This window comes from Salmo salar, chromosome 06 (genome assembly GCF_965601325.2).
Source record: "Salmo salar chromosome 06, fSalSal1, whole genome shotgun sequence".
Taxonomy (NCBI): domain Eukaryota; kingdom Metazoa; phylum Chordata; class Actinopteri; order Salmoniformes; family Salmonidae; genus Salmo; species Salmo salar.
The window spans coordinates 69362435-69375241 of NC_138296.1; the positions used below are offsets into that span (position 1 = coordinate 69362435).

Here is a 12807-nt window from a genome sequence, read left to right on the forward strand (position 1 = left end):
TCATACCATTTTGGGGTATTAAACCTTGAATGGGGACCAAGGCCACATATCTTAGGCGTGATTCCAAAGACATTAGCAGAAAGACGGAACAAGAATTTAATTTAAATGTTTATTAATATAATTTGTCCCAAAAATATATATAGATCAGGAGATTAGTTTCTGAAATAAATGCAAAGTGCTATTTATGGAATGCTATAACATTGTAAATAACTAACAGAACAGGTGATCAGAATAAAATACACATTTCAGTCTCTGGAAACTATTTCAAAAAAGAAAAAGCATATCAGCTGATATTTCATGCATCATTTGATAACCACTCAGAGCTAGACTATGCCAGTAATCTAAACAGATAACTATCTGTGCTCTCCTCCTTAACAATGATTCAGGAACAACCTGAATGAAACTGTCTTCTATTCACTCATCAATTGGTCCATGGATCATTTCCTAACTAGAGAGTAAGTTGAACACTTTTCTTCCCCATCTCATTGGTAGTAGTCATTGGGAGGCTTTACTGTATTATATTAGTTTAGTCACAGATCTGTTTGTGCAGTCTTGTCACATATCATTCCTCCAGGATTTCATGGGGATTCTTTGTGATATTTGCAGGCAAAAATGCTTGATTTTGCATGGCAATATGCAATGATTTTGTCCAATTTGTCACGGAAATGCGCTGACCAAGGGAAAAGTTTGTTGACGTGTGGCTTGATTGAACCATAAAATGCGGCAAAAGTGCGGTGAATGGTTGAAATTGCAAGCCCTATTTTTGTACTGCGGTGATGGGTCAGTTTTATGCAATAATATTGCGATGATTTTACTGTTTTAAGCAGAAATAGTGCGGTGATTGGTCAAATTTGCAAGCCCTCGCATAGTATCGAGTTGCGATCGCAGAATCCTGGAGGGACTGTCATATGGTCGTTGTCATGCCAAAACAGCAAACAGATCTGTGACATGGCTAGTATTATTTCCAGATGTGTGTAAAAAGGCAGCTATGGCAGAGGTTTCTCTCTCTATGGGCTTATCAGGAAGTAACTTCACATGTCAGTGCTATCTGAATACCAGTGCTCGCTGACCTAGCATCTGGTGCCGTTTGGTAAACAGGAAAGGCAGATGTGCAGAGCGATCACTTCATCTTCTCCTGCATCTTGGTGAAGTTCTGGATGTCCTGGGCCATGAGTTCTGGCTCCTCCATGGCGGCGAAGTGTCCTCCTCGGGCCATGGGCGTGAAGGTCTTCAGCTCGCGGTACTTCTGCTGCACCCACAGCTTGGGGGTGTGCATCAGCTCGTTGGGGAAGCAGGCAAAACCGGTGGGCACATGCACTGGCATCCTGGGTAGAGGGGGAGTGAATAAGTGCAATAGTTTACCGAAAGATAAATTGAGTTTGTCCTTTCTACTTTAACAGCATCACTTACCCGGACAAAGATATTTATGTTCTGAAGGGGGAGCTCCTCGTGCTAGTTAAGACCATTACATAGCACATACATAGATATTACATAGCAACATTCCACTGACGTTGAGTGTGGCTGGTCAAGACCCTTGCTGAAGTTCTCCTTGTAGAAGCGCATGGAGGAGATGATGCAGCCAGATGTCCAGTAGATCATCACGTTGGTCAGCAGGTCATCCAGACTGAACTTCCTGCAAGGAAAGAGAGGTGCTAAAAAACAAAAGTCATAAAAATGGACATGGAAGAAGAAGAAGCCTTTGAATACTAACCAACTATCCTATTCTACATCAAAGGCTGTGGTTGAGGTTTAAGACGTTCTACCTCGTAAGTCCTCCGTCATCCAGGTTCCTGAAGTCATGGTCAGTCCAGGTGGAGAACTTCTCCAAGATATAGGCAGCAAGACCCACCGGAGAATCATTCAACCCTCGACCTATAGGAAGAGATCAGACACGCACACAATCAGATATGATACAGCACAGTTTCTTATTCCTGGGCCTGGTCTATACAGAAGCAGCAGTTAAAGCTGTGTGTAGCCCAGAACGCTTCCCCTTCTAAACTGGTTCCCTCTCTTACCCACAGTGTCAGGCTTGGTGGCCTGGATGTGCATGTATCCTGACTCCTTGACAGACTCCACCACTAGGTTCTGCACAACAGGGTAGATGCGCTGAATGTCGTGTTCGTTGAAGCCAAACAGCTTGGGGAAACTGCGGCCCAGCATTATAGACAGAACCACGGGCAGGCCCGGCTTGGAGGGGGGAGCAAAGTTGAGATGTAAGCCTTTGATTATTCTGGGGCGACAAAAATCAGAGAGGAGAGATGAAGTACAACAAACATTGAATCTGAGTCAAACTGAGGCTTTTTCACTTCCTATCATTCACTGATAAGAACATTTACCTCAAAACATTATCATGCATTCTAAATCCCATAAATAAGGAGGCAAACATAATATTGGATATGTCTCCCATGGCTTAAGATAAGATCTGGCCATATTTCTGTGTGTCTATCTCTGTCTTACTTAGGCTCCAGCTGGGCCATGTTGGTGGTGACGATCCATCCCCAGTCTCCTCCATGAGCATAGAACTGTTGGAAGCCCAGTCTCTTCATCAGCTTGTGGAACACACGGGCCGCACACACCGAGTCAAAGCCTGCAACATAAACAGAATCATTCATTTGAGAAAATTAATATAAAGTCACTGAATATAACGTTCATCTGGCAGAAATGCTTTGTTAGATTCAATGGGCTGGGCATTTGTGACCCTTAACCCCAGCCAGGACTCTAACCACTTACCTTTCTTATGTGGAGCCTCAGAGAAGCCGTACCCAGGGATGGAAGGACACACCACCTCAAACACGATGTCGTCTGGGTTGGAGGGTTCAGTCAGGAGGGGTATCATCCTGTAGAACTCGTAGAAAGAGCCTGGCCAGCCGTGCACCATGAGCAGAGGCACAGCAGTCACGCCCTCAGGGAGGTTCTTGGGCCGCACATGGACGTAGTGGACGTCAATGCCTGATCCATCATCAAATCAAACTTTATTGGTCACATGCGCCGAATACAACAAGTATAGACTTTACCGTGAAATGCTTACTTACAAGCCCTTAACCAACAGTGCAGTTCAAGAAGAATATTTAGACTAGTAGACTAAAATAAAAAGTAATAATAAAAAGTAACACAATAAGAATAACGAGGTTATATACAGGGGGCACCGATGCCGAGTCAGTGTGCGGGGGTACAGGTTAGTTGAGGTAATCTGTACATGTAAGTAGGGGTGAAGTGACTATGCATAGATAATAAACAGAGAGTAGCAGCAGTGTACAAAAGGGAGGGTGGGGGGGGGGGGGGGGGGGGGGAATCAATGTAAATTGTCCGGTGGCATTTTTATGAATTGTTCAGCAGTCTAATGGCTTGGGGGTAGAAGCTGTTGAGGAGCCTTTTGGTCCTAGACTTGGCGCTCCGGTACCACTTGCCGTGCTGAAGCAGAGACAAAAGTCTAAAACTTGGGTGACTGGAGTCTGACAATTTTATGGGCTTTCCTCTGACACCGCCTAGTACATAGGTCCTGGATGGCAGGAAGCTTGGCCCAGTGCGCACTACCCTCTGTAGTGCCTTACGGACAGATGCCGAGCAGTTGCCATACTAGGCGGTGATGCAACCGGTCAGGATGCTCTCGATGGTGCAGCTGTAGAACCTTTTGAGGATCTGGGGACCCATGCAAAATCTTTTCAGTCTCCTGAGGGGGAAAAGGTTTTGTCGTACCCTCTTCACGACTGTCTTGGTATGTTTGGACCATGATAGTTCGTTGGTGATGTGGACACCAAGGAACTTGAAACTCTCGACCCCCTCCACTACAGCCCTGTCGATGTTAATGGGGGCCTGTTCGGCGCTCCTTTTCTTGTAGTCCACGATCAGCTCCTTTGACTTGCTCACATTGAGGGAGAGGTTGTTGTCCTGGCATCACACTGCAAGTTCTCTGACCTCCTCCCTATAGGCCGTCTCATCGTTGTCGGTGACCAGGCCTACCACTGTTGTGTCGTCAGAAAACGTAATGGTGTTGGAGTCGTGTTTGGCCACACAGTTGTGGGTGAACAGGGAATACAGCAGGAGACTAAGTTACACACCCCTGAGGGGCCCCAGTGATGAGGATCAGCGTGGCAGACGTGTTGTTGCCTACTCTTACCACCTGTGGGCGGCCCGTCAGGAAGTCCAGGATCTAGTTGCAGAGGGAGGTGTTTAGTCCCAGGATCCTTAGCTTAGTGATGAGCTTTGAGGACACTATGGTGTTGAATGCTGAGCTGTAGTCAATGAACAGCATTCTAACATAGGTGTTCCTTTAGTCCAGGTGGGAAAAGAAGTGTGGAGTGCGATTGAGATTGCATCATCTGTGGATCTGTTGGGGCGGTATGCGAATTGAAGTGGGTCTAGGGTATCCGGGAGGATGCTGTTGATGTGAGCCATGACCAGACTTTCAAAGCACTTCATGGCTACCGACGTGAGTGCCACAGAGCAGTAATCATTTAGGCAGGTTACCTTCGCTTCCTTGGGCACAGGGACGATAGTGGTCTGCTTGATACATAGGTCAGAGGATGCTTGAATGAACCATAAGCCATTTCCCGGAGACTCAATTTGTTTTGTATTTTGTGTGTGCAAAGTTTCACGTAGACTTACAGTTATGTTGTATTTACTGGCAGCCAATAGATCTGCTTGTTCAGTTTCATCTTGTTCTATACATAACTGATAAATCTCTACACACCATCTTACCTTCAATGTTGGTTTTGTAATGTGGGAATTTGTTCAGTTTTTCCACTTGTCTCCTCCAGTCAAAGTCACGTCTCCAGTAGGTGACCACCTTCTGCAGATAGTGGGAGTTGAAGCCGTAGTTGAACTGGCTGTCCTCTAGAGAGGGGAAGGATCGGGTCTGGTCTATTCTCCTGTACAGGTCCTGGGTGGAGCATTGAGTATGAGGTTCAACTAAAGACTGTTGCATAAGCCTTAAATCTCTAAGAGCTCAGCCCTCCTCTAGGCCCATAATCCCCCATCTCACCTCCAACTCCTCGTCATCCGTTCGGACTGTGTAGGGGCGAATGCTGAGATCTTCCTCCCCATCCATGGGAGTCCCCTCCCCCCACCAGCCATCCTCACTCTTCAGCTGATGTCTCTTACTCCTCTGCACCAGGAAGTAGATCACTCCTCCCACCACCAGGGCTAACAGAACCTCTGTAAACATAGCCTTCTGGGTTACCCAGTGAAGAGAATAAACAAAATCAGGGACAGCAGACATGTTACAATGCACGCCTTTCATAATGCCATTCACTGTCCTTATATGTAATGCTTAGTAGTGAGTAAATGAATAGTTTTTCTTTGGAGGCTATGTGTAGCATGTCATTTATAACAGAAAAATACGTCGGCAACACCTGAAATGTATGGTTACCAGCACTACAGACATACATAAGCCTACTTGACTGTTTTATCCATTATGCATTCAAATTTATACTGAAAATGTATGACAATTGACCAGAGGTTTGCAGACAATGTGAAAAATAGAACAAAAGTACTGGAGCACTGTTGCACAGAAATCCGTTCTGAAAGGATTAGGTAAAGAATGGAGTGGACAAAGCCCCATAGTAACAATTCATTGAGGTCAAAATGCATGACAAAGCTTTTCTCTAGCCGGCCTCTGATACCATAACTTTCATAGAGAATTTAGAAACATAGATCTGATTTCTTTGTGAGCATCTCTTTATTGATAGACAAATCGTTTTTCACCTGACAGAAAGTTATATAATTATATCCATACAGCAATTCAGAAAATAAATGTGTCCCTTTGGATCTTCTGATTACAAATGATAAAATGAAAGTACCAAGCCCTAGAAGTTCCCTCCATGGGGGCCCAGACAAAACCTTTTTTCTGGAACAAGCAGATGGCAACCAGCAAAAACAGGCCTGTGATGAGAGCTGACTGAGGTTGTACTACAAAATGCCTAGGGCAACACATTTACAATGGTGGCAACTTGGCATGCATAGTTAATGCAAAATAACTAGTCTGCTCTGCTATGGACATGATTGTTGTCCAATACTGCAGCTGTTCCTAAAAACGGCTCCAGTTATGCACTAATCTGACTAGACGGGCAACCAATTGAAAAACAAAGATTGCATTGAGATGACTGGAATTGCAAGTACGGTATGACGCGTATTCAATGTTGAATCTATTCACAGATCATTCCTAACATATTTATATATTTCAGATAACAGTTGGATAGGCCTACAATGGAGATGATACAATAGCCAATTTAAACAAGTAGGCTACCGTGTTTTACTTGAAATATGGACGCATGCACTGTTTTCTAAAATTGTTACCAAATGACCCCAAAATATACTTAAGGGAAGGGGACATAGGACTACTACTATTATTATTATGTCAAAAATATTCTAGCATTCCATTTCTATGCACGCACCATTATTTTGTCACAACAATCCAAACTTTACACCTTTCAACTTGCAACAGTGTTTCATTAGTCTCAATATCCTACATGATCGATTAATACATTATCGATAAGAAAGACATATCGACCAAGAATACTTTTAGAGCTATTCTTTCAGGTATTATTAAAAGCGAGAGTTAATCTTACTTGTCGCTGTTCCACAAGATGCAATGTCAATTCCGCCTTCGCCACAGTTTATAGTGTCGAAATAGAGACCAGTGTTTCGTGGGAAATGTCGTTCTTGTCTACTGGACTCAAAGCAGGGCAAATTTTGGCCACGTTCAGTTGTCAAACATTCTCGAACGTTGCAGATAGAAATTCCATGAATAGAGCTGACTTGATTCCTTATTCTCCATGTCAGAAGCATGTTTGTTCTACATGCTATTTCTATTATGAACGTTATAAAACTGTATACCGACTCTACACACACATACAATCATTATCATATAAACTGCTGCTACTCTGTTGATCAAAAATCCTGCCTAGTCACCTTACCCTTATACATATATACCTCTGTAGCCTGGTCTCAGAATAGACGTAACATAGTAAGAGTAAATCCGGGACATTCAAATTGGTAAGATATGTTACAGTTTGGTATGGTTACATAAGGCAGATGGTTATTTAATGCAAAAAGGGTGGTTGGTCGGGATGGATACAGGGCGTATAATGCGAACGTCTATCAACCCAAAGGTTACGAGTTTGAATCTCATCACAGACAAGTTTAGAATTTCAGCAACTTTTCAACTACTTACTACTTTTTAGCTATTTTGCAACTACTTAGGATGTTGGCATGCTAGCTAAGCCTTCCCAAACATCTATGGACGACTTTAGCATTTTAGCAACTTTCAACTACTTACTACTTTTTAGCTACTTAGCATGTTAGCTAACCCTTCGCCTTACCTTAATAACCCTTTAAGCTAACCCTTTGCCTAACTCCTAAACTTAACCCTAACTTTAACCCTACCCCCTAGCCTAACTAACATTAGCTACCTAGTTAGAATTCGTAAGATATACATTTTGCAAATTCGCAACATAATACGAATTGTAATTCGTAACATCATATGAAATGGGTGGTGGACATCCACAAATTAATACATACTACTCGAAACGTAACATATCATACTAAATGGAGTGTATTGGATTTAAGTACAGAATGATAGGAAATGCTCTGACAGCACTATAGATCCAGTACCCCCCTGCACATAAGGTGGGATCTATTTGTGTTGGTAAAATCAATCATATGAGAACTGTCGATGGAAACGCTTTTATCCGCAAATATTGATATTATAACCATCATATCAAAGTAAACTTGGGAGTCACGCAATGACATGTCTGGTCCTCCCACTACGACTCATCAGGAAAGCTACAGATTAAATAAATTGTGAACTTCACAGGGTGGTGAAAGTGCAAGGTGATGAGCTTGATGCTCCTTTCCAAAAAATATCGAAGGTTTTATTCTGGTGACATGATCATCGATGCTTGGCTGCCGCTTGACAAATAAAAATAATCCATAATAATCTCATCATGTAGGCTATACGGGGCGCTATAGTATTGTATCTGCGTGCGGTTGGTTATATAACGCAAAACAAAAATTGTGAGAAAAACCATCAGTCAGTCAAAAAAGCGACGGAAATACCATTTAAACGTGTATTTTTTTTAAATCGGTACATGGGAATTTAACCGCAAAATGTATTTGTGCACTACGGTGCCTTCGGAAAGTATTCAGACCCCTTGACTCTATTATACATTTTGTTATGTTACAGCCTTATTCTAAAATGTATTAAATAAATACAAATCCTCAGCAATCTACACACAATACCCCATAATGACAAAGCAAAAACAGGTTTAGACATTTTTGCAAATGTATAAAAAAAAGATACCTTATTTACATACGAATTCAGACTCTTTGCTATGACCGACTCAGGTGCATCCTGTTTCCATTGATCATCTTTGAGATGTTTCTACAACTTGATTGGAGTCCACCTGTGGTAAATTCAATTGATTGGACATGATTTGGAAAGGCACACACCTGTCTACATAAGGTCCCACAGTTGACAGTGCATATCAGAGTAAAAACCAAGCCACAAGGTCGAAGGAATTGTCCGTAGAGCTCCGAGACAGGATTGTGTCGAGGCACAGATCAGGGGAAGGGTACCAAAAAATGTCTGCAGCATTAAAGGTCCCCATGAACACAGTGGCCTCCATCATTCTTAAATGGAAGAAGTTTGGAACCACCAAGACTCTTCCTTGAGCTGGCCGCCCGGCCAAACTGACCAAACGGGAGAATGGACTTGGTCAGGGAGGTGACCAACAACCCGATGGTCACTGACAGAGCTCTAGAGTTCCTCCCATCTCTGCAGCACTCCACCAATCAGGCCTTAACGGTAGAGTGGCCAGACAGAAGCCACTCCTCAGTAAAAGGCACGACAGCCCACTTTGAGTTTGCCAATAAGGCACCTAAAGACTCTCAGACCACGAGAAACAAGATTCTCTGGAGGCCTGAATGCCAAGCGTCACATCTGGAGGAAGCATCATGCTGTTTTTCAGCAGGCAGGGACTGGGAGACAAGTCAGGATGGAGACAAAGATGAACGGAGCAAAGTACAGAGATCCTTGAAGAAAACCCGCTCCAGAGTGCTCAGGACCTCCGACTGGGTCGAAGGTTCACCTTCCAACAGGACAACGACACTAAGCACACAGCCAAGACAATGCAGGAGTCCCTTCGGGACAAGTCTCTGAATGTCCTTGAGTGGCCCTGCCAGAGCTCAGACCGAATCGAACATTTTTGTAGAGACCTGAAAATAGCTGTGCAGCGACACTCCCCATCCAACCGGACAGACCTTGAAGATCTGCAGAGAATGGGAGAAACTCCCCAAATACAGGTGTGCCAAGCTTGTAGCGTCATACCCAAGAAGACTTGAGGCTGTAATCACTGCATTAGGTGATTTATGTTTTTATTAAAAAAAAATAAAAAAAACATGAACTACTTTTGCTTTGTCATTATGGGGTATTGTGTAGATTAATGAAGGAAAAATACCTATTTAATCCACTTTAGGGGTCTGAATACTTTCAGAATACACTCCCACCACACACACAGTCTATCTGCTTCTACATCTGCATTGCTTGCTGTTTGGGGTTTTAGGCTGGGTTTCTGTATAGCACTTTGTGACATCTGCTGTAAAAAGGGATTTATAAATATTTGATATATGGATGGTGGGAAATTGGACATTGTTTTTATGCAGATTTACGAATATTTGCATGAAAATCTGTCGCCAATTAGATGGAAACCTACGTAGCTAGTGACCTGGTTTGAGGACAAATTATTTTCAACGATTAAATAGATGTCCAAAAATCTGGCATTCTTGATGAATAAAGAGAAATCTGAAGACATTCAGGAGGGCTGTTATGGCAGCTTGATCAGCAGCGATATGGGGGAGACATTGAAATTGAATCATACATTAAAATCAATCTTTCAGACGGTTGATAGATGTTGGCTGTTGAGGTATATAAACATTTATTGAGTAATGCAATAATTTGCAAAGTTGACTAAATGGCATTGGAGACATTGTTCTTTCACTGAACTAGCAATCAAAAGGTCCTGCTTCTTTCATGTTCACCTCAACATGGTCATGAACATTTCTCCTTGTGGAAATGGAAATAAAAAAAAGCATAACAAAATAAATCTAACCATATAAATAAATAGACATGCGTCTCTCCATCTGTTCTAGTCCATCTTAAAACTGAAAATAAATACAAGCTCTAAAAGAACTCCAGCAAATACCACTTCAGAGGACCGAAGGTTATGCTCGCCATTTTTCATTTCCCCTCCCTTCCTTCTCACGATCTGATGTAGTCATTCCAGCTCTGTTCTCTTCCATCGTTTGTGCTATTAACAAACCACAGTACAGACTCAAAGGAGAGTTAACACAACTAAGGGGTTCAGTCCGTTTCCATGGCACCACTTTCCTTGGACACCATAAGCCTCATCAGTTTGCCATGCAGTTTCTCGATCTTCTTCACGTCCTGGGCCTGGTCCGTCTTGTATTGTAAACACTGCAATTGAACAGAATGAGTCGTGGATTAGGTAGAGGGAAACAGACATGAGGCAAATATTTGTTATGAACAACATTTTTAAAACAACATGTCTCAAAAGTCTTACAAGCAACTGGTTAGTTTGCCTAATAGAGTGGTGTTGTCATATTACCCATAAAACCTAGTGGTTAAACAGGAATATGGTTCCAATCGTGATTAGGATTAGGCCTGGCTCGTAGTCAGCGTTTCAATTCATCCCAAAGGTGTTTGATAGGGTTGAGGTCAGAGCTCTGTGCAGGCCAGTCAAGTTCTTCCACACTGATCGACAAACCATTTGTGTATGGACGTCGCTTGGTGCATGTCATGCTTAAACAGGAAAGGGCCTTCCCCAAACTGTTGCCACAAAGTTGGAAGCACAGAATCGTCTAATGTCATTGTAGTGTTAAGATTTCCCTTCACTGGAAGTAAAAACAGCCCCAGACCATTATTCTTCCTCCAAAAAACTTCACAGTTGGCACTACTGTAGTCGTGCAGTTAACGTTCACCTGGCATCCACCAAACCCAGATTTGTCCGTCAGACTGCCAGATGGTGAAGTGTGATTCGTCACTCCAGAGAACACGTTTCCACTGCTCCAGAGTCCAATAGCTGCGAGCTTTACACCACTCCAACCGACACTTGGCATTGCACATGGTGACCTTAGGCTTGTGTGCAGCTGCTCGGCCATGGAAACACATTTCATAAAGCTCCTGATTAACAGTTCTTGTGTTGACTTCCTTCCAGAGGCAGTTTGGAACTCGCTAGTGAGTGTAGCAACTGAGGACAGATGATTTTTATGCACTACGCGCTTCAGCACTCGGCGGTCCCGTTCTGTGAGCTTGTGTGACCTACCACTTTGCGGCTAAGTCGTTGTTGCACCTAGAGGTTTCCACTTCACAATAACAGCACTTACAGTTGACCGGGGCAGCTTTAGCAGGCCAGAAATATGATGGAAAGGTGGCATCCTATGACAGTACCACGTTGAAAGTCACTGAGCTCTTCAGTAAGGCCATTCTACTGCCAATGTTTGTCTGTGGAGATTGCATGGCTGTGTGCCCTATTCTATACACCTGTCAGCAACGGGTGTGGCTGAAATAGCTGAAGCTACTAATTTGAAGGGGTACTTTTGTATATACAGTCCAAATGAAAGTGAATTCAACATTGACTTGTAATGGGACTGTTCGGAAATGTTGAGCCTGCATATTAGATACATGTAAGTCTTCCACTCTCGGATTCTTAAAAGGGACTACTGGTAAGTGTAATATAGGATACAAACAGATGTGCACATTGAACAGACTGTCTTCCCTTGAACATACCACTGCATCATCGGTGACTTTGATGCGAAGGTTACCATCACAGTGTCTGTATTTGAGAACCACCCTGACCTGTATTAAAAGGAGGGAGAAGAAAATATTTTACAAACGTTAGCTAACTCGTTTCAACAAAAGGTAACTGAAAGACCTTAGCCTATTTATTGAATTAAAATAATATGCAACTAACAGAGCTACATGTATTACAACATTATTGATTATCTTAATAGTACTCAGATTTCAACAGTTGACAAACCTTACTATTAGGCAGTTTATAGCTTTTCCTTCCTATTCACATTTGCCAGCATATTTAACGTTAACAGTTGGCTTCTCGTAAACTGGCTGCATTGCTTGAAAACGGCAAGCTAACAAACTAGCTAACAGTAGTTAGCTATCCTGGCTGCTCCTCTAGACTTCATAGCCACTCCAACGGTGATGGTTATTATGGGCTATAACATTTATTTGTGCTGTGAAAGAACAATTAATAAATAAATGTTGCTAGGTAACGTTAGCTAGTTCCTGCACTGTAGCTAACAAAGTTTTAAACTTCATGGTTACCTTCATTGGCGCTGTCAAATATAGTTTTTCTGCTGCACGGGCGAACTCTTCCCATGTTTGATAATAAGGCATAATCCTTGTGCATAAGAAGTAAATTATATAAGAAAAACTGTTTCAATCGGCCTGTTAGGTTGACTAACTTCTTAAAAACCACAGCGAACTACCAGGTAGAAAAGAACCGATGTATGTAAACGTCTGCGATTGGACGAGAGCTCTGAAGACCAATCACAGAGCACAATACTGTGGAGTTCAAGGTATGTCGTAATTCTAGAAAATATTCTACATAGCTACGAGACATGATACTCCTCCAGAGAGAAATCCACAATCTTTGCTGCTATACAATCATGGAGGCCTTCACGCATCAGCCAGTAGATGGCAGAAATAGTTAGGTTTTTTTCAAGAGCGCAAGAGGGCGCTTTCATTAGAAAGTGAACATAACAGAAATGAATAAA

The 12807-nt window shown here is 42.7% G+C and overlaps 2 protein-coding genes across 4 annotated transcripts; both read right to left on the reverse strand.

The window, feature by feature from the left end:
- Positions 1-95: 95 nt before the first annotated feature.
- On the reverse strand, positions 96-6898 carry LOC106607860 (epoxide hydrolase 1). 3 transcript variants are annotated; one of them, XM_014205300.3, is made up of 9 exons: positions 6567-6896; positions 4982-5154; positions 4699-4879; positions 2731-2949; positions 2458-2587; positions 2016-2230; positions 1764-1872; positions 1511-1633; positions 96-1325 (listed from the first exon to the last, which is right to left on the reverse strand). In XM_014205300.3, the coding sequence occupies exons 1-9, from the start codon at positions 6784-6786 to the stop codon at positions 1121-1123; spliced, it is 1575 nt and encodes a 524-aa protein (XP_014060775.1). In that variant the 5' UTR covers positions 6787-6896; the 3' UTR covers positions 96-1120. The 3 variants fall into 3 exon arrangements, with proteins under 3 accessions (XP_014060775.1, XP_014060778.1, XP_014060777.1); XM_014205303.3 differs by having other exon boundaries at positions 4982-5170; positions 6567-6865; XM_014205302.3 differs by having other exon boundaries at positions 1111-1325; positions 1411-1633; positions 6567-6898.
- A 3010-nt stretch (positions 6899-9908) lies between these two features.
- On the reverse strand, positions 9909-12569 carry LOC106607862 (signal recognition particle 9 kDa protein). Its single transcript, XM_014205306.3, has 3 exons — positions 12356-12569; positions 11804-11872; positions 9909-10471 (listed from the first exon to the last, which is right to left on the reverse strand). Exons 1-3 carry the CDS (start codon positions 12425-12427, stop codon positions 10358-10360), a joined length of 255 nt encoding a protein of 84 aa, XP_014060781.1. The 5' UTR covers positions 12428-12569; the 3' UTR covers positions 9909-10357.
- Positions 12570-12807: the final 238 nt, after the last annotated feature.

Coding starts and splice junctions, on each gene's coding strand:
- LOC106607860 (XM_014205300.3), bottom strand. CDS start 6,786: ATGCTTCTGACATGGAGAATAAGGAATCAAGTCAGCTCTATTCATGGA. Junction 2,588..2,730: donor TGAGGCTCCACATAAGAAAG/GTAAGTGGTTAG, acceptor TTTATGTTGCAG/GCTTTGACTCGGTGTGTGCG. Junction 1,326..1,510: donor CTTGACCAGCCACACTCAAC/GTCAGTGGAATG, acceptor CCCTCTACCCAG/GATGCCAGTGCATGTGCCCA.
- LOC106607862 (XM_014205306.3), bottom strand. CDS start 12,427: ATGCCTTATTATCAAACATGGGAAGAGTTCGCCCGTGCAGCAGAAAAA. Junction 11,873..12,355: donor ATTTGACAGCGCCAATGAAG/GTAACCATGAAG, acceptor CTTTTAATACAG/GTCAGGGTGGTTCTCAAATA. Junction 10,472..11,803: donor AAGTCACCGATGATGCAGTG/GTATGTTCAAGG, acceptor GTTCAATTGCAG/TGTTTACAATACAAGACGGA.